The following is a 20461-nucleotide window of genomic DNA, read 5'->3' on the forward strand; positions in this document are numbered from 1 at the left end:
GTCTCCAGAAACAGATGCAGACCTTCTGAAAACTCGATTTTAGCTCAGTGAGATATGCATCAGCTTTCTAACAAACTGAACTGCAAGATAATAAATTTACATTGATTTAAGGCACTATATTCCTGGTAATTTATCACAGTGGCATTAGAAAACTAATAATGGGAGGAGTCAAGATGGCGGAGAAGTAGCAAGCTGAGACTGCTTCAGCTAGCCGGAGATCAGCTAGATAGCTTATCTAAAGACTGCAAACACCTGAAAATCCATCGGCAGACCGAAGAGAAGAACAGCAATTCTGGAAACAGAAAAACAACCACTTTCTGAAAGGTAGGACCGGCGGAGAAGTGAATCCAAAGCGACGGGAAGATAGACCCCGGGGGGAGGGGCCGGCTCCCGGCAAGCGGCGGAGCAACCGCGCACAAAATCAGGACTTTTAAAAGTCTGTTCCGCTGAGGGACATCAGTCCAGAGGCTAAACCGGGGCGAAGCCCACGCGGGGTCAGCGTGGCCTCAGGTCCCGCAGGGTCACAGAAGGATCGGGGGTGTCTGAGTGTCGCAGAGCTTGCAGGTATTGGAACGGGAAAGCCGGCTACAGAAACAGAGCCGACAGTAAGCTCACAGCTCGGTGTTACCTTGAACTGATCGCAGGCTCGGTGAGCTCGGAGCGCGGCCAGAGGTCAGGCAGACGGGAGTAACTGGGCGCTGTTCTCTGAGGGCACACTGAGGAGTGGGGCCCTGGGCTCTCGGCTCCTCCGGGCCGGAGACCAGGAGGCCGCCATTTGTGTTCCCGTCCTCCGGAACTCTACGGAAAGCGCTCAGGGAACAAAAGCTCCTGAAAGCAAACCCGAGCGGATTACTCACCCCGGCTCCGGGTAAGGGCGGTGTAATTCCGCCTGGGGCAAACACACTTGAGAATCACTACAACAGGCCCCTCCCCCAGAAGATCAACAAGAAATCCAGCCGAGACCAAGTTCACCTACCAAGGAGTGCGGTTTCAATACCAAGGAGAGCAGCAGAATTCCAGAGGAGGAGAAAGCCAAGCACGGAACTCATGGCTTTTTTCCTGTGATTTTTTTTTTTAGTCTTGCAGTTAATTTAATTTTTTCTTTTTCATTTTTTTTTTTTCTTTTTTTCTTTTTCTTCTCGCCTTCGGGTAAAATTTTTTTTTTTAACTGTTACCTTTTTCTTTTTTAACGATTTTTTACTAGTTTATCTAATATATATATTTTTTCTTTTTTACATTTTTCTCAGGTGTTTTCTTTTTTAAAAAAATTTTTTTTTTCTTTTCTTTTTTTTTCTTTCTTCCTTTTTGAACCACTTTTTATCCCCTTTCTCCCCACTCACGATTTTGGATCTCTTCTAATTTAGTTAAAGCATATTTTCCTGGGGTTGTTGCCACCCTTTTAGTATTTTACTTGCCCCTTCATTTACTCTTATCTGGCCAAAATGACAAGACGTAAAAATTCAACGCAAAAAAAAGAACAAGAGGCAGTACCAAAGGCTAGGGACCTAATCAATACAGACATCGGTAATATGTCAGATCTAGAGTTCAGAATGACAATTCTCAAGGTTCTAGCCGGGCTCGAAAAAGGCATGGAAGATATTAGAGAAACCCTCTCGAGAGATATAAAAGCCCTTTCTGGAGAAATAAAAGAACTAAAATCTAACCAAGTTGAAATCAAAAAAGCTATTAATGAGGTGCAATCAAAAATGGAGGCTCTCACTGCTAGGATAAATGAGGCAGAAGAAAGAATTAGTGATATAGAAGACCAAATAACAGAGAATAAAGAAGCTGAGCAAAAGAGGGACAAACAGCTACTGGACCACGAGGGGAGAATTCGAGAATTAAGTGACACCATAAGACGAAACAACATTAGAATAATTGGGATTCCAGAAGAAGAAGAAAGAGAGAGGGGAGCAGAAGGTATACTGGAGAGAATTATTGGGGAGAATTTCCCCAATATGGCAAAGGGAACGAGCATCAAAATTCAGGAGGTTCAGAGAACGCCCCTCAAAATCAATAAGAATAGGCCCACACCCCGTCACCTAATAGTAAAATTTACAAGTCTCAGTGACAAAGAGAAAATCCTGAAAGCAGCCCGGGAAAAGAAGTCTGTAACATACAATGGTAAAAATATTAGATTGGCAGCTGACTTATCCACAGAGACCTGGCAGGCCAGAAAGAGCTGGCATGATATTTTTAGAGCACTAAACGAGAAAAACATGCAGCCCAGAATACTATATCCAGCTAGGCTATCATTGAAAATAGAAGGAGAGATTAAAAGCTTCCAGGACAAACAACAACTGAAAGAATTTGCAAATACCAAACCAGCTCTACAGGAAATCTTGAAAGGGGTCCTCTAAGCAAAGAGAGAGCCTACAAGTGGTAGATCAGAAAGGAACAGAGACCATATACAGTAACCGTCACCTTACAGGCAATACAATGGCACTAAATTCATATCTCTCAATAGTTACCCTGAATGTGAATGGGCTAAATGCCCCTGTCAAAAGACACAGGGTATCAGAATGGATAAAAAAACAAAACCCATCTATATGTTGCCTCCAAGAAACTCATTTGAAGCCCGAAGACACCTCCAGATTTAAAGTGAGGGGGTGGAAAAGAATTTACCATGCTAATGGACATCAGAAGAAAGCAGGAGTGGCAATCCTTATATCAGATCAATTAGATTTTAAGCCAAAGACTATAATAAGAGATGAGGAAGGACACTATATCATACTCAAAGGGTCTGTCCAACAAGAAGATTTAACAATTTTAAATATCTATGCCCCCAACGTGGGAGCAGCCAACTATATAAACCAATTAATAACAAAATCAAAGAAACACATCAACAACAATACAATAATAGTAGGGGACTTTAACACTCCCCTCACTGAAATGGACAGGTCATCCAAGCAAAAGATCAGCAAGGAAATAAAGGCCTTAAACGACACACTGGACCAGATGGACATCACAGATATATTCAGAATATTTCATCCCAAAGCAACAGAATACACATTCTTCTCTAGTGCACATGGAACATTCTCCAGAATAGATCACATCCTTGGTCCTAAATCAGGACTCAACCGGTATCAAAAGATTGGGATCATTCCCTGCATATTTTCAGACCACAATGCTCTAAAGCTAGAACTCAACCACAAAAGGAAGTTTGGAAAGAACCCAAATACATGGAGACTAAACAGTATCCTTCTAAAGAATGAATGGGTCAACCGGGAAATTAAAGAAGAATTGAAAAAAATCATGGAAACAAATGATAATGAAAATACAACAGTTCAAAATCTGTGGGACACAATAAAGGCAGTCCTGAGAGGAAAATATATAGCGGTACAAGCCTTTCTCAAGAAACAAGAAAGGTCTCAGGTACACAACCTAACCCTACACCTAAAGGAGCTGGAGAAAGAACAAGAAAGAAACCCTAAGCCCAGCAGGAGAAGAGAAATCATAAAGATCAGAGCAGAAATCAATGAAATAGAAACCAAAAAAACAATAGAAAAAATCAACGAAAGTAGGAGCTGGTTCTTTGAAAGAATTAATAAAATTGATAAACCCCTGGCCCGACTTATCAAAAAGAAAAGAGAAAGGACCCAAATAAATAAAATCATGAATGAAAGAGGAGAGATCACAACTAACACCAAAGAAATACAAACTATTATAAGAACATACTATGAGCAACTCTACGGCAATAAATTTGACAATCTGGAAGAAATGGATGCATTCCTAGAAACATATAAACTACCACAACTGAACCAGGAAGAAATAGAAAGCCTGAACAGACCCATAACCAGTAAGGAGATTGAAACAGTCATTAAAAATCTCCAAACAAACAAAAGCCCAGGGCCAGATGGCTTCCCGGGGGAATTCTACCAAACATTTAAAGAAGAACTAATTCCTATTCTCCTGAAACTGTTCCAAAAAATAGAAACGGAAGGAAAACTTCCAAACTCATTTTATGAGGCCAGCATCACCTTGATCCCAAAACCAGACAAGGATCCCATCAAAAAAGAGAGCTATAGACCGATATCCTTGATGAACACAGATGCGAAAATACTCAACAAAATATTAGCCAATAGGATTCAACAGTACATTAAAAAGATTATTCACCACGACCAAGTGGGATTTATTCCAGGGCTGCAAGGTTGGTTCAACATCCGCAAATCAGTCAATGTGATACAACACATCAATAAAAGAAAGAACAAGAACCATATGATACTTTCAATAGATGCTGAAAAAGCATTTGACAAAGTACAGCATCCCTTCCTGATCAAAACTCTTCAAAGTGTAGGGATAGAGGGCACATACCTCAATATCATCAAAACCATCTATGAAAAACCCACCGCAAATATCATTCTCAATGGAGAAAAACTGAAAGCTTTTCCACTAAGGTCAGGAACACGGCAGGGATGTCCATTATCACCACTGCTATTCAACATAGTACTAGAGGTCCTAGCCTCAGCAATCAGACAACAAAAGGAAATTAAAGGTATCCAAATTGGCAAAGAAGAAGTCAAATTATCACTCTTCGCAGATGATATGATACTATATGTGGAAAACCCAAAAGACTCCACTCCAAAACTGCTAGAACTTATACAGGAATTCAGTAAAGTGTCAGGATATAAAATCAATGCACAGAAATCAGTTGCATTTCTCTACACCAACAGCAAGACAGAAGAAAGAGATATTAAGGAGTCAATCCCATTTACAATTGCATCCAAAACCATAAGATACCTAGGAATAAACCTAACCAAAGAGACACAGAATCTATACTCAGAAAACTATAAAGTACTCATGAAAGAAATTGAGGAAGACACAAAGAAATGGAAAAATGTTCCATGCTCCTGGATTGGAAGAATAAATATTGTGAAAATGTCTATGCTACCTAAAGCAATCTACACATTTAATGCAATTCCTATCAAAGTACCATCCATCTTTTTCAAAGAAATGGAACAAATAATGCTAAAATTTATATGGAACCAGAATAGCCAAAGGGATATTGAAAAAGAAAGCCAACGTTGGTGGCATCACAATTCCGGACTTCAAGCTCTATTACAAAGCTGTCATCATCAAGACAGCATGGTACTGGCACAAAAACAGACACATAGATCAATGGAACAGAATAGAGAGCCCAGTAATAGACCCTCAAATCTATGGTCAACTCATCTTCGACAAAGCAGGAAAGAATGTCCAATGGAAAAAAGACAGCCTCTTCAATAAATGGTGCTGGGAAAATTGGACAGCCACATGCAGAAAAATGAAATTGGACCATTTCCTTACACCACACACAAAAATAGACTCAAAATGGATGAAGGACCTCAATGTGCGAAAGGAATCCATCAAAATCCTTGAGGAGAACACAGGCAGCAACCTCTTCGACCTCTGCCGCAGCAGCATCTTCCTAGGAACAACGCAAAAGGCAAGGGAAGCAAGGGAAAAAATGAACTATTGGGATTTCATCAAGATCAAAAGCTTTTGCACAGCAAAGGAAACAGTTAACAAAATCAAAAGACAACTGACAGAATGGGAGAAGATATTTGCAAACGACATATCAGATAAAGGACTAGTGTCCAGAATCTATAAAGAACTTAGCAAACTCAACACCCAAAGAACAAATAATCCAATCAAGAAATGGGCAGAGGACATGAACAGACATTTCTGCAAAGAAGACATCCAGATGGCCAACAGACACATGAAAAAGTGCTCCATATCACTTGGCATCAGGGAAATACAAATCAAAACCACAATGAGATATCACCTCACACCAGTCAGAATGGCTAAAATCAACAAGTCAGGAAATGACAGATGCTGGCGAGGATGTGGAGAAAGGGGAACCCTCCTACACTGTTGGTGGGAATGCAAGCTGGTGCAGCCACTCTGGAAAACAGCATGGAGGTTCCTCAGAATGTTGAAAATAGAACTGCCCTATGACCCAGCAATTGCACTATTGGGTATTTACCCTAAAGATACAAATGTAGTGATCCAAAGGGGCACATGCACCCGAATGTTTATAGCAGCAATGTCCACAATAGCCAAACTATGGAAAGAACCTAGATGTCCATCCACAGATGAATGGATCAAGAAGATGTGGTATATATACACAATGGAATACTATGCAGCCATCAAAAGAAATGAAATCTTGCCATTTGCGACAACATGGATGGAACTAGAGCGTATCATGCTTAGCGAAATAAGTCAAGCAGAGAAAGACAACTATCATATGATCTCCCTGATATGAGGAAGTGGTGATGCAAGATGGAGGCTTAAGTGGGTAGGAGAAGTATAAATGAAACAAGATGGGATTGGGAGGGAGACAAACCATAAGTGACTCTTAATCTCACAAAACAAACTGAGGGTTGCTGGGGGGAGGGGGTTTGGGAGAAGGGGGTGGGATTATGGACATTGGGGAGGGTATGTGCTTTGGTGAGTGCTGTGAAGTGTGTAAACCTGGTGATTCACAGACCTGTACCCCTGGGGATAAAAATATATGTTTATAAAAAAAAAAAAAAAAAAAAAAAAAAAAAAAAGAAAGGACCAATACCCAACTTTTGTAGCAACATGGACCGGACTGGAAGAGATTATTATGCTGAGTCAAATAAGTCAAGCAGAGAGTCAATTATCATATGGTTTCACTTATTTGTGGAGCATAACAAATAGCATGGAGGACATGGGGAGTTAGAGAGGAGAAGGGAGTTGGGGGAAATTGGAAGGGGAGGTGAACCATGAGAGACTATGGACTCTGAAAAACAATCTGAGGGTTTTGAAGGGGTGGGGGGTGGGAGGTTGGGGTACTAGGTGGTGGGTATTATAAAGGGCACGAATTGCATGGAGCACTGGGTGTGGTGAAAAATAATGAATACTGTTATGCTGAAAATAAAAAATAAATTAAAAAAAAAAAAAAAAAAAGAAAACTAATAATGACTTTGCTCCCAAGATCAGCACTGGGGAGAGGTGAATGAAGAAAGAGGGAGAAAATGATTTGTAATGAAATATGAACAAAAGTGTCAGCCAGAAGTTTACACAGGAGTGCTGGAGCTGGAGTGTCCCTTCATTGTTGTCCTCATTGTGGTGAATCCAGTAAGCTCTATGCTCCTTCATCAACCAGGCATTATGGGGGTTCTCTGGGAGGGGGATTTGACCTCAGCTGAGGAAGGTCCATTAGACAATAGAAACAAAGAGGGCCATATTCTCAGTAGTTAGATGATTGAGAAATTCAGATCTGAAAGATATGTAGATGACACATTGTAGCATACAGGGTAGGAGTTTTGTGTGGCAGAGACACTACTAAGAAACTCCACCTAATTCTTTAGGAATTTGCCTTTTGGTGCTTTTTGCCTCTGGCTTTTCTGAAAACCTCAAGACAGAAACCTTCACATCCCTTCCCTGTCTTTGAAATCTAACTACCCTATCTTGTATTTGCAAGTATATGCTAGACTGCTCACTCTTGTCCTTTAATGACTGATTCTATTAATTTTGAAGATATATATCTTTAATTAATTATAGTAACATTAATTTAATTAATGTTAATATACATATATATCACTTCGTTTTAACTTATGTATCACTTAGTTTTAACATCAGTTTTAATATATCTGAAGTTTTCTGGGGGAATAAGAATAGTTACATAGACTGCCATCTTGACAGCAGAAACTAACATTTTTTAAAAGCTTGGGAAACCAACTTTTTTTAAGATATTGCATTTGATAATAGGTCTGATCTGAGTGGAGTAATTTTTTCAGTTAATATTCATTTATGATAGTTTTTGTTGTCAGATTGTTGTATGGTCTCATTACTTAAACACTTCAAACTCCATAAATTAGAATGAGAAGCAATAATATTGTCTGTATTCCAATAACCCCCCACACACATTATGACATTGTTTTGCTGTTTCAAAATATGTTGTTTTGTATTTTTGACTTGTTCATTGAAATTATATCATATTATTTTATATAGTTCATGTATAGCTATAAATGAAAGTGTATACATTATGTGTAGATGCCTAATATACTTTGATCTTAGTGAAAGTGTAATATCTTTGAGTGAATAAAATCTTCTGTGCATTTAAGTGCTTATTTTTTTGCAATAATTCAGAGTAGTATAATAACAATTTTTGTGCACAAAGCTCATTTGATATTTGAAGTAGATAACATGATTATTCAACATTTCCAATGATCCTCCTTTCTTCATTAAAAAGGTTTGGACATTTAAAAGCTTTGGACATTTAAAAGCTTTGGACATTTTCCATCAGCTGGTAGTAATCCTTTAGCATTTCTTATTGTGCCAATTGGCTGGCAAAGGAGTCCGTTAGTTTTTATTTATCTCAAAATGTCTTTATAGGTAACTGAAGATGAAAAATAGAATTTGAGTAGACATTTGTAGTTGAATTTAGTGATCAAATATTTCCTATAATGAAAATCTTAGGCCCACGTATGTTCCCTGGTGAACTCTATCCTTTGTGTAAAGAGTTATTAATATCTCATAACAGTACAAACTCTTTCAAATCGTATGAGTGGGAAATCCAGTATCTGAACTGAATCAGACCAAGTCTAGGATAGGATATATTCACCACTTCTCTCTGTGGCTTCTGTGACATAGATATGATAAACTATCCAGGAGGAAGATTGAGAAGATCAATCATGGACAAAGGATAATGGGACTAAAAGCTCACAGATGTCATTCCATAGTCAAACATTAAATCAACCTAGGTCACGTGGTCAGGACAGTGCAGGGAGATAGCGAGTATTCATGTTGAAAATGGGATCTCCTATACCAGGCTATTATTTTTGAAATTAGAACATGGATTAAGTACACTTTGATCTAAGAAACAACAACCCATAGAATTACGCTGCAAAATATTACTTAGAGGGAGAGAGGATGTATCTATCTTTATATCATATAGTAATGATAATATTTGTGTGATTTTGCCCCACATTTGTAGTTTTCTCTCTATAAATTCCTATTCATGCCACTTTTTCGTAGGCTTCTATTTATCTAAATCATAGTCTAGGAGTTTTGCCCACCATCTCAGAGGATTCAATCCCAGGGCACAATTTATACTAGAAAACTGAGTTCTACTTTTATAAGCAGCTAAAGCCTCAGTATAAAATGACTCTCCTTGGACTGTATTTTTTTTAAGCACACAGAGCTGTGCTACTTGAGATTTTCCTTGTTGTCTCTATTCCTGGGGAGGAATGGATCATCAAAATAAAAAATGAAATTTATTTTGATTTCAGTATGTACTGCAGTCAAATGAAAGAGAGATAGTCACAGGTAGCTGAGAAGAGCTACTGGCTTGTTGTGATATGATATTCTATGCATCATGTGGTCCAATTTTTGAATCTAATTGGGGAAGAAACTTTATATATATTTTTTTTTCTGAAAACTTTTTTTCATAGTAGTTTTTGTTTTGTTTTGTTTTGTTTTTTTACTGTTTTAAGTTTAACCTTGTAACTTTTATTTTTTTGTAACTTTTCAAATTTTGAATGGAGATTGGGTGTTTTTGAAAATATCTAGAAGATCGAAGGCATTATGATTATATAATATATAATAAAGTATCATTTCTGCTTCTCCTATGGGTTATAAGGAATGAATGAGATGGACTTCCAAAACACAGTGGAAACCTGAGGTGAGCAGTGCCATGTTATTGAGAGTTTATTTTCAGAGAGAAACCGAAGGCAGACATCTGGGTCTTAGAAGGCCTGTTCCTGGGTAGCATCACACTACTGGACAGCGCCTGTTACATGGAGTTTCAGTTCTTGGGGAAAAAAACAAAACAAAACAAAAAAACATAAATAAGGGAGGCATTGCAAAATACAGCTCTTCTCTCCCCTCCACAAACACACACAGTCTAATCTTAGAATGCATATAACATTATTTTTACCTTGTTATGTTTCCCAGAGAAATATGAAGCTGTATAACACATAAAAACTGGAGCCTGTGCTACTATTTCTGACCTCAAACCACTCTGTCTCGAGGTGGAGACCTAGAGAATGTCCATTTATTTCATTATTTGAGCTAATCAGTGACTAGGTGCTTCATCATTTTGAAGGCATTGCAAAAGCCACCTTCTCTGTGCCCTTTAAACAACTACAGAGAGCAGTTCTGTACAGATCGTTTTCTAGACAGTTTTGTGCTGCTCAAAATGCCTTCTTCAGGTCCCTGCACCTTGAAGTCTTCTAGGCGGTCTTTTACCCACATTCCTAGTTCATTAGGCAGAAGGAGTGAACGCAGTACATGCTCATTCTGTAACAGTTGCAAACTTGGCAGGTTTTCCCAGACTAACTGATATGGCATGGAGAATAAATAAAGAAGCTTTCAAATACTGCTAGAAATCACCATTCCCTTAACACTCTGTAATACAATAACTATGCAATGGGTTGGTCTTGGGAACATAGAGACATGAACAAAAACAGACATAGTTTATCACTATCTCTCTTTCTGGGATGTTTCAAGTATAGAGGTGTATGACCTAGTATGTGCTTTTGATGGTGGCAATGTACTTCTAATATTCTGCTTATCTTTGATAGAATGTTTGGCCAGATTGTGGCATTTTGTCTATGTCAATAAGTGATGAATGAATCATTAGATAATTTCTGCATTTCCTAATTAAGGAAGTGTCTTGTACATCTGTGCCTGTCATGTTGCTTCTAGCTGATCTGTCGCCTCTTGGATTATGTCTGCATTTCCATGTGGACATCCTTCATTTTTTGCATATCTCTTTTCAGACAGGAGCTTTACAAAAGGTACAGAGCATACAAGATTATTCCATATTTGATAGCTCGTTTTGTGCCTTAAAATTTTGCCATTGGCTTGCTGATAAGCCTTGTAGGTTAAAAGAAAGAGGATTGAATTCTTTGAGAGTGGCTCATTCAAAATGAGTATTCCTTGGCTTATAAAAACAAAATACATTAACAAAACCTTTCAAATAGCAACCTTTTTCATTTTCACTATATATCGGATCATTAAGCTAGTCATTTTCATGACCACCTTCAAACTTTTCCCCCTCTTTCTAGGAATGACATCTCCTTCTCTGTCATTTGGAAGGATGTTTTATCCCAACAGGAGCACTTTTCATCCAACCACATTCTTCCTCACTGGAATCCCGGGTCTGGAAGGGGCTCATGCTTGGATCTCCCTGCCTTTCTGCTCAGTTTACCTTTTGGCTTTACTGGGCAATGCCACAATTCTGCTGGTCATCAAGATGGAGCAGAGCCTTCAGAGGGAGCCCATGTTTTACTTCCTGGCCCTCCTTTCAACTATCGATTTGGTCCTTTCTACAACCTCTGTGCCCCGCATTCTGGGTATCTTCAGGTTTGATGCTCATGAGATTAGCTTTGGGGCTTGTGTGACCCAGATGTTTTTGATCCATGCCTTCACTGGCATGGAGGCTGAGGTCCTGGTGGCCATGGCCTTTGACCGCTATGTGGCCATCTGTGCTCCACTCCACTATAGAACCATCTTAACAACCCGGGTGTTAGTGGGTATCAGTGTATGCATTGTGTTTCGTCCAATTCTATTTACACTTCCCATGGTGTATCTCATTTACCGCCTGCCATTTTGTCAGACTCATGTAATAGCTCATTCCTACTGTGAGCACATGGGCATCGCAAAACTGTCCTGTGGAAATATTCGTATAAATATAATTTATGGGCTCTTTGTGGTCTCTCTCTTTCTACTGAACCTGGTCCTTATCTGCATCTCCTATGTCTACATTCTGCGAGCTGTCTTCCGCCTCCCATCACAGGATGCTCGGCTAAAAGCGCTCAGCACATGTGGCTCTCACGTTGGGGTCATCTGTGTTTTCTATATCCCCTCAGTGTTCTCCTTCCTCACTCACCGATTTGGACACAACATACCACGCTACATTCACATTCTTGTTGTCAACCTCTATTTGGTTATCCCACCTTCACTCAACCCCATCATTTATGGTGTAAGGACCAAACAGATTCGAGAGCGAGTGCTCTGTTTCTTTACTAAAAATTAGGTACTCTTACATTTTTTTTCCAAGAGTTTCAATACAGCAATGAAAATGTGGTTCTTTTCAGAGATTTTTCTCCGCCTTAATTTATTGCTGCCATATTATATTTCAGAGCATTTGATCTTGGCCATTGTTGATTCTATGATTTGAATAATCTTCAAAATATTTCAAGTTCAAGGACTAATTCCTTGGAAGGAAGAACTGTTTGTATTACTTCACTCTGTGAGAGTGAACAGTCCAAGAATTGACCCTTCCCATCATTAATTTGCACTGCTTTTTTTTCTCCCCCCATTTTTAAATCTTACTTTTGTCTCCATTCAACAGAATAAGACAAGGAAACATACAACAAATACCTTTATTATCACAACATGGAATTAAAAATTATTATTACTGTGGCTTATTAATCTTGAACGTTAATCAAATATATGAGACATTTAATTTGAAATGACTTGTGATTCTTATCCCACCCAGTTCCAGTTTTGTCTTATCCTCAGAGATGGGAATTACCACTGCATCCTTTTCATCTTTCTTAGAATCTAAATTGATATTTTTAAATTCAATAATTTCTATGGGGTTTGGGATTAAATTTTTTCATTTCATGTAGATGGTATTGCAGTGTGAACCATTTCACAGAGAGTTGTTTCACTATTAAATTTAGAGATCAATGTTGATACATAGGGGATATAATTTTCCTTTTTAAATATACTAGAGTCTTTAATATGTGTTTTTATCTTTTCATATTTGAATATATATATTTTAGGTATTTTTAATTCAGAATCAATATCATGACATCTTTAAGAATCATTTTTGTTTATATTTGAAAAAATTTAAGGTTCTATACTTAGAAGAATTAGGATCATCAGATAGTAGGTTTCTGATTGAATAGGTCATGCTCTTCTTTATTTTTATGGTGTTTATTTACTGATTTCCTTGCCTCCTCTTCAAGTTTCTGCCTAGCTTCTTAAAAGTCTCATAGCATGATTTTTTTATTACACTTGACAGAGTAAGACTTTCTTATAAGCCCCTTATCTTTAGTACCTTATTTTCATATCGTAGATTAAATTTTTAAATGAAATAAATACTAATTATATTACCTGTAACACATGAATTTATCACTTTAAAACTTAGGACTTCTGCATAGATTTAATATATATATCAATATCCCAACACCTGTTGTGAATGGGGTGTGTGTATGTTAAGTTTTACTTTTAATTCCAATCTAACTACAATTTATTTTGAGGCAAGATTTAAGAAAATGAAATGACTTTCTGTTTCTATTTCTAACCTGTTTATTAACATAAATGACTTAATAACTCATTACTTCAAAACTGATTTTTACTTATTTTTTCTTCATATTAAATTTCAATTTGTAAAAGGGTCTGCTCTTCATTTGTATAGTTGGTTTATCTGTTCTTGAACCGGTATCACAAGGTTTTTCATCACTACAAAATTTTAATATATTTTAATAACTTTTAAAGATGATTATCCTCCTACACTTTTCCCACTCTCCCTTTGTTCTTTAAACTAATTTGTAGAAAAATAAAATAACAGGCTGAGATTTTTTTTTAAAGATTTTATTTATTTATTTGACAGACAGAGATCAGAAGTAGGCAGAGAGAGAGAGAGGAGGAAGCAGGCTCTCCGCGGAGTGGACAGCCTGATGCGGGGCTCGATCCCAGGACCCTGGGATCATGACCTGAGGCGAAGGCAGAGGCTTTAACCCCCTGAGCCACCCAGGCGCCCCCAGGCTGAGATTTTTTGTACATAAAAATACCCTGATGGAATTTTGAGTTCATTTACTATTTGGTTCATTTACTATCAATTAATTAAACAATGTGTCTTTAATTCCTTAAAGTATTAACTGTGAATTAATTGTGCTCCTCACTTGGTCAAGCATAGATGATAAAGTGTGCCTTGGTGAGTGACTGCACTGTGACCTAGCTAGCACTCTGTTTCCTGCAATTCTCTTCTTTATAAGTTTCCAGTTTAGAGTTGGTCACATCAGAAATGCATATCCTCTGGGAGCCAATGGGAAACAGCAACCACTGTTTACTGTAGTTCAATATTTGCCGTCAGAGACAGAGAGACACAGTGATACTAGAGAATTATCATTTCTCCTCATGTCCTTCAGCAACACCAGCTTGCCACAGCTACTGACCTGTTTATTAACAGTGATAACAAATGCACCACCAGATATTTTACTGCAAACACAGAAGCAGTAACCAGGAATAACAAACCATCTTCTTAAATTTCTACACTCACTTCCTTTATGATCCCATCTCAGAAGCTGAGAGTACCTGGTTTTCCTCCAACACCAACTCATTCATGCAGGTCTGATCTGGCTAGAAATTTGTTTTTGGGTCTTTCTTTTTCCCTACATCGTCCCACAATTGTATCTAATTTCTTATAATAAATTCTCTATTCCTTAATACTCATAGTAGTTCTGAACCCTAATTGACGAAAGTATAGATACCAGAAGAGCTTCCCGGGTAACAAATTCTTAAGAAAGAAAATTGGCATTAGCTCCTCACCTAATTAGCCTTAGGAAAATAGGGCCTATGCTGCTGTTGGCAAAGGAGACATTGGTGGTATGTAGAATATGATGACAAACATATATTTTTACGTCCTATAAGCAAGTGCTTAAAGAAGGCAAGGATTTGAGTGTCCAAGTATTTCTGCCAAATATTTTAGTAAGAATGAGAAAAATATAGATTTGCTCTTTCTGGGATAAACAAGCTGGAAAAGGAGGATAAAGGAAATAATGAGTCAATGACCTCAGGTCTTGAAATATCTAGCCTAAGGCCCAGACAAGGATACAAAGTATGTTAGACTATATTAAACAAACAAACAAACAAAACGAAACAAAACAAAACAAAAAAACCCTCCTAATGTTCTGCTAGGTCATTTTTTTTAGAAAGAAATAGAACTCTAAAATTAGAATGGCATTATGTGAGTAGACTTCAGTGAAGCAAATCCTAAGTTCTGCCAACCCCACTTCTGGTTGAAGTAGCAGCTCTTCTTCTCTTGTATGAGGTACATAGTCTCCCCCTATTCAGAGAAAATATAATATCTTCCTCTGAGGTAAGTGGCTTAAAGTGGACTGATGATCTATGCCCTAAAAATTCCCACCACTCTTATGGTTTCTGAGAATAGTGGTGTCTAATAGGAATAAAATGTGGGTCACTTATATTATTAAAATTTTCTCTTGACAATGTTATGAAAACTAAAAATAAGTAATAGAATACTTAATCTAAGTTAATATTATCTAAGTGTATTTAAATATAAAATCAATCATATATCACAATTAAATGTTTGATATCATTTAAATGATAAAAGTAGGTCTTCTTAATCCAGTATTTAACACAAAACACAGCTTATTTTGTACACTAAATTTTCAATAGCTAAAATAAAATGAAAAACAAAACATTATGTTGAACTGAAAAAATATTTTATATGGCTTCAGACTTTAAACTTTAATTAAAATGAATAAAGATTAAAAATTCATTCCTTCAGTTGAATTTGCCACATTTCAGATGTTCAATAATCAGATATGGCTAATGTCTGGCATGTGGGTAAGTACAATTCTAGATCTATGATTGGACACAAATGCTAGAAGGATCCAGAGATAAAATATATTAACCAAAGAACTGTAAAGTTTTGTCAGTTTATACAGATAAAACCTGAGGAACATGTGGGATACAAAATTACTGGATCTGAGTAAAAGAAATATGGCATAACATGAAGCTGAATTGTATCTAATATGAGGACCTTAAGAGAGATTCTGGACCCACTGTATTTGAGAATGTTTAGATAGTTGACTGATACCTGTACTCAAAGATGGTCTTCAGTAAATGAACTGAAATGGCAGAATCTTCCTGAGGAAAACCAGAAAGGAAAGTTTCCAAAGACTCAGGGAACATCGAATGTTAGAGTGGATTTAGCATACCTAATCCACTAGCCCTTAACCCTGTCCTAGAGTCCTCAAAAAACATTGTCCACATCATGAGTGTGAGGAATATATTTCTAAGGAGAACCTAGGAAACCAGGAGAAGTTCAGTTTGGGCTACTTTCAACAGGTCAGGAATGATGTCAGGAATTTTTGCTGTTAGGCTGTGTTTCCTGAATTCAATCTTGAGACCACTCTGAAACCTGGAACCCATTGAACTGGAGGCTGTCTTCCACTGAAGAAGGATCCTACAGAACAGCCAAATATACACTGGTCTTCTTGAAAGGGACATGCGATCATTGATCTTCAAGACAATGCATTGAAAAAGAAAAGCAAAGCTGGAGGCATCATAATTCTGAACTTCAAGCTCTATTACAAAGCTGTAGTCACCAAGACAGTATGGTACTGGCACAGAAACAGACACATAGATCAATGGAACAGAGTCGAGAACCCAGAAATGGACCCATAACTGTATGGTCAACTAATCTTCAACAAAGCAGGAAAAAATATCCAGTGGAAAAAAAGACAGTCTCTTCAAAAATGGTTTTGGGAAAATTGGATAATGACATGATAACAATGGCACTTTCTGGTCCCTACACATTATTGAATTCAAAATAGATGAAAGAACTAAAAGTGAGATAGGAAACCATTAAATCTTAGAGGAGAACACAGGCAGCAATGTCTTTGACCTCAGCTGTAGCAGTTTCTTACTAGTCAAGTCTCTGTAGGGGCAGGAAACCAAAGCAAAAATGAGCTATTGGGATTTCATCAAGGTAAAAATCTTTTGCACAACTAAAGAAACATTGAACAAATTTAAAGGCAACTTTGGAATGGGAGAAGATATTTGCAAATAACATGAATAAAAAAGGCTTTGTATCCAAAATGTATAAAGAACCTGTCAAACTCAAAACCCTAAACACAAATAATACAGTTAAGAAATGGGCAGAAGACATGAACAGATATTTTTTCAAAGAAGACATTCAGAGGACTAACAGACACATGAAAAGACGCTCACCATCGCTTATCATCAGAGAAATACAAATCAAAACTATGATGAGATACCACCTCACAATGACCAGAATGGCTAAAATGGGCAATCTAGGAAGTAACAGATGTTAGTGAGGATGCAGAAAAAGGAGAACTACCCTACATCGCAGCAATTACATTACTTGGTATTTACACAAAGGATACAAAAATACTGATTCTGAAGGAGTACATGCCTCCTGATGTTTATAGAAGCACTATCAACAATAGCCAAATTAAGGAAAGAGTACAAATGTCCCTTGACTGATGAATGAAGAAGAGGTGATACACACACACACACACACACACACACACACAGGAATATTATTTAGCCATCAAAAATTTTGAAATCTTGAAATGAAATCTTGTCATTTGTAGATGGAGCTAGAGTGTATTATGCTAAGCTAAATAAGCCAGTCAGAAAAAGACCAATATCACATGTTCCACTTATATGTGGAATTTAAGAAACAAAACAGAGGAACATATGGGAAGGGGAAAAAAATGAGAGGGAAACAAACCATAAGAGACTCTCAATGATTGGGGAGCAAACTGAGGGTTAAAAATATGGATGACAACTTTCTAATTATGAAAATAAATAAAAATATTTACATCAGAAGTTTGAAATAGTTACCAGCCTATAATATAAAATTATGTCACACCAGATGCATTAAAATTTCAATTGATCAAAGACAAAGGGAAAATAACAGGAGATATAAATATGAAAATTCATCAGCGAAAAAAGGAAAGACAACCTGGTCAGATACAATATTCTTAAAGACAACATAAATGGCATTCAAGAATTAAATACTTTTTAACTTTACTATTTTTTTTCCATTTTTACTATTCTGAAAAGAAAAAAACAGACTTGATCTCTTTAATAGAATAGCTTGGTACAGAGATGATAGAGAAAAGTATGAAGTTTCTTCAAAAAAAGAAAAAATAACACTACTATATGATCATGCAGCTCCACTTCTTGGTAAATACCTTAAGGAGTAACATCAGTAGCTCAAAGAAATATGTGCACTCCTGAGTTCACTAGATTATTGGTCATGGTAACCAGATAAGGAGTATCCATTGACAAATGTATCCATTGACAAATGAATAGATAAAGAAACCGTTGTACATGTAAACAATGGAATACTACTTAGTCTTAAAAAGAAAGAAAACTTTCCAAGAGGGTTTATGCTAAGTGAAATAAGCCAGACACAAGAACAAATACTACATGGTCTAATTTTTATATAGAATCTAAAAAAGTCAATCTCATAGAACCAGACAGTAGAAGGGTGGCTAGGGAGGAGAAATATTCATAACGGGTACAATCTTTCAATTATAAGATGAATAGATGCTGGGAATCTAATGTCCAACATGGCAACTGTAGTTAAGAATACTGTATTGTATTCTTAAAATTTGCTAGAGTAAATCTTAAGTTTTCTCACTACAGAAACAAAAGATAACTATGTGAGGTGTTGGATGAGCTAACAAAATTTATTGTGCAATCATTTCATAACATATATATATAAAATAATAACCTGTACACGTTTAAAAATCACATTGTACAAGCTAAATATAGATCGCTTTTATCAGTCATATTTCTTTTCTTTTTTTTTAAAGATTTCATTTATTAATTTGACAGAGAGAAATCACAAGTAGATGGCAGAGAGGCAGCCAGAGAGAGAGAGGGAAGCAGGCTCCCTGCTGAGCAGAGAGCCCGATGTGGAGCTCGATCCCAGGACCCTGGGATCATGACCTGAGCCGAAGGCAGCGGCTTAACCCACTGAGCCACCCAGGCGCCCCCTATCAGTCATATTTCTATAAATCTGGGATATCCCTGTTGATTTATAATACCATATCCTCTAAATAACCTTAAAATGAAGATGAAACAAATGCTTTTTTTTAAGCAAAGAAAGCTCACTACCAAAAAAAGTGTATCAGGTAATATTTAAGTTTATTTCTTCAGACATGAGTAAAATCATTACAGATGAAATTTTAAAGATGCAAAATGAATGGATAACAACAGACATAGTAAGTATTTGAAAACATTTAAATGAATGTTGACTTTCCAAAACAATAACCTTATGCGTGTAAGTTTCAAAGTTTATGAGAAGTAAATTAAGCCAACAGTAGTATATAAGTCAGAACGTAGAAAAATGAACTATTTTTTTTAATCCTTTATGAATAGAAAACACTAAGGCTGCTAGTTTATACTAAAATTTGATGAGTTTCAGGGGCATCTGTAGGACAATGGGAAAAGTAAATGTAAAATTATGTATAAAATCAAAGCAAAGCAAGTGAGACTTACCAATCATGATTAAAAAAATTCTACCTCCATCAGAAAGGATGAATACCCAACTTTTGTATCAACATGGATGGGACTGGAAGAGATTATGCTGAGTGAAATAAGTCAAGCAGAGAGAGTCAATTATCATATGATTTCACTTATTTGTGGAGCATAACAAATAGCATGGAGGACATCGGGAGCTAGAGAGGAGAAGGGAGTTGGGTAAATTGGAAGGGGAGGTGAATCATGAGAGACTATGGACTCTGAAAAACAATCTGAGGGTTTTGGAATGGCAGGGGGTGGGAGGTTGGGTGAGCCTGGTGGTGGGTATTAAGGAGGGCACATATTGCATGGAACACTGGGTATGGTACATAATGAATTCTGGTACACTGAAAATAAATTAAAAAAATAAATAAAAATTTAAAAAAATTCTAAAGAAGAAAATCTTTGCTGTGAAATATCTGTATCTCAGGTTGAAGTAAAAGATAGTAAATATGAGATTTAATTAAGAAAAAGAATAATTTTGTTAAATGTGCATGACATTTGTAGTGTATTTAAAATATGAGAGTTGTCAGACTGGTATAAATATAAATTCTTTTATTGAAGAGTGTCTTTTTTCCATTGGATGTTCTTTCCTGCTTTGTTGAAGATTAGTTGACCATAGAATAGAGGGTCCATTGCTGAGATTTCTACTCTGTTCCGGTGATCTGTGTTTCTGTTTTTCTTCCAAAACCATGTTGTCTTGATGATCGCAGCTTTGAAGTCAGGCATTGTGATGCCACTGGCTTTGGTTTTCTTTTTCAACATTCACCCAGTGATTCATGATCTTTTATGTTCCATACTAATTTTAGGATCATTTGTTGCAGCTCTGTGAAAAACATCAATGGTATTTTGAAAGGGTTTGCACTGAAAGTGTAGGTTGTTCTGGGCAGCAAAGACATTTTGATAACGCTTATTCTTTCAGTCCATGGACATGGGATGTTTTTCCATCTCTTTGTGTCTTCTTCCATTTCTATCATAAGTGTTCTGTAATTTCTAGAGTATGGATCCTGCACATCTTTGGTTAGGTTTATTCCTAGGTATCTTATGGGTTTTGGTGCTACTGTAAATGAAATTGATTCTTAATTTCTTTCTTCAGTTACATTGTGAGTGATTTCTGTGCCTTTCACCACTACTTCCTTACCTGCCACCACTAACAGGAAGGGTGTTAACAGCACCTTTAAGGGCTAAT

The 20461-nt window shown here is 37.0% G+C and overlaps 1 protein-coding gene and 1 pseudogene across 2 annotated transcripts in view; both read left to right on the forward strand.

Annotated features, from left to right (window-relative positions):
• LOC309840223 (olfactory receptor 51A4-like) overlaps positions 1-20461 on the forward strand; it is a 263349-nt pseudogene that overhangs the window by 44229 nt on the left and 198659 nt on the right. The window lies entirely within an intron of this gene.
• On the forward strand, positions 11051-11989 carry LOC309840194 (olfactory receptor 52J3-like; the record flags this gene model as incomplete). The annotated part of the gene is made up of 1 exon (XM_082682267.1): positions 11051-11989. One exon carries the CDS (start codon positions 11051-11053, stop codon positions 11987-11989), a length of 939 nt encoding a protein of 312 aa, XP_082538393.1.

Source organism: Mustela nivalis (assembly GCF_964662115.1).
Source record: "Mustela nivalis genome assembly, chromosome: 9".
In the NCBI taxonomy this organism is placed as follows: domain Eukaryota; kingdom Metazoa; phylum Chordata; class Mammalia; order Carnivora; family Mustelidae; genus Mustela; species Mustela nivalis.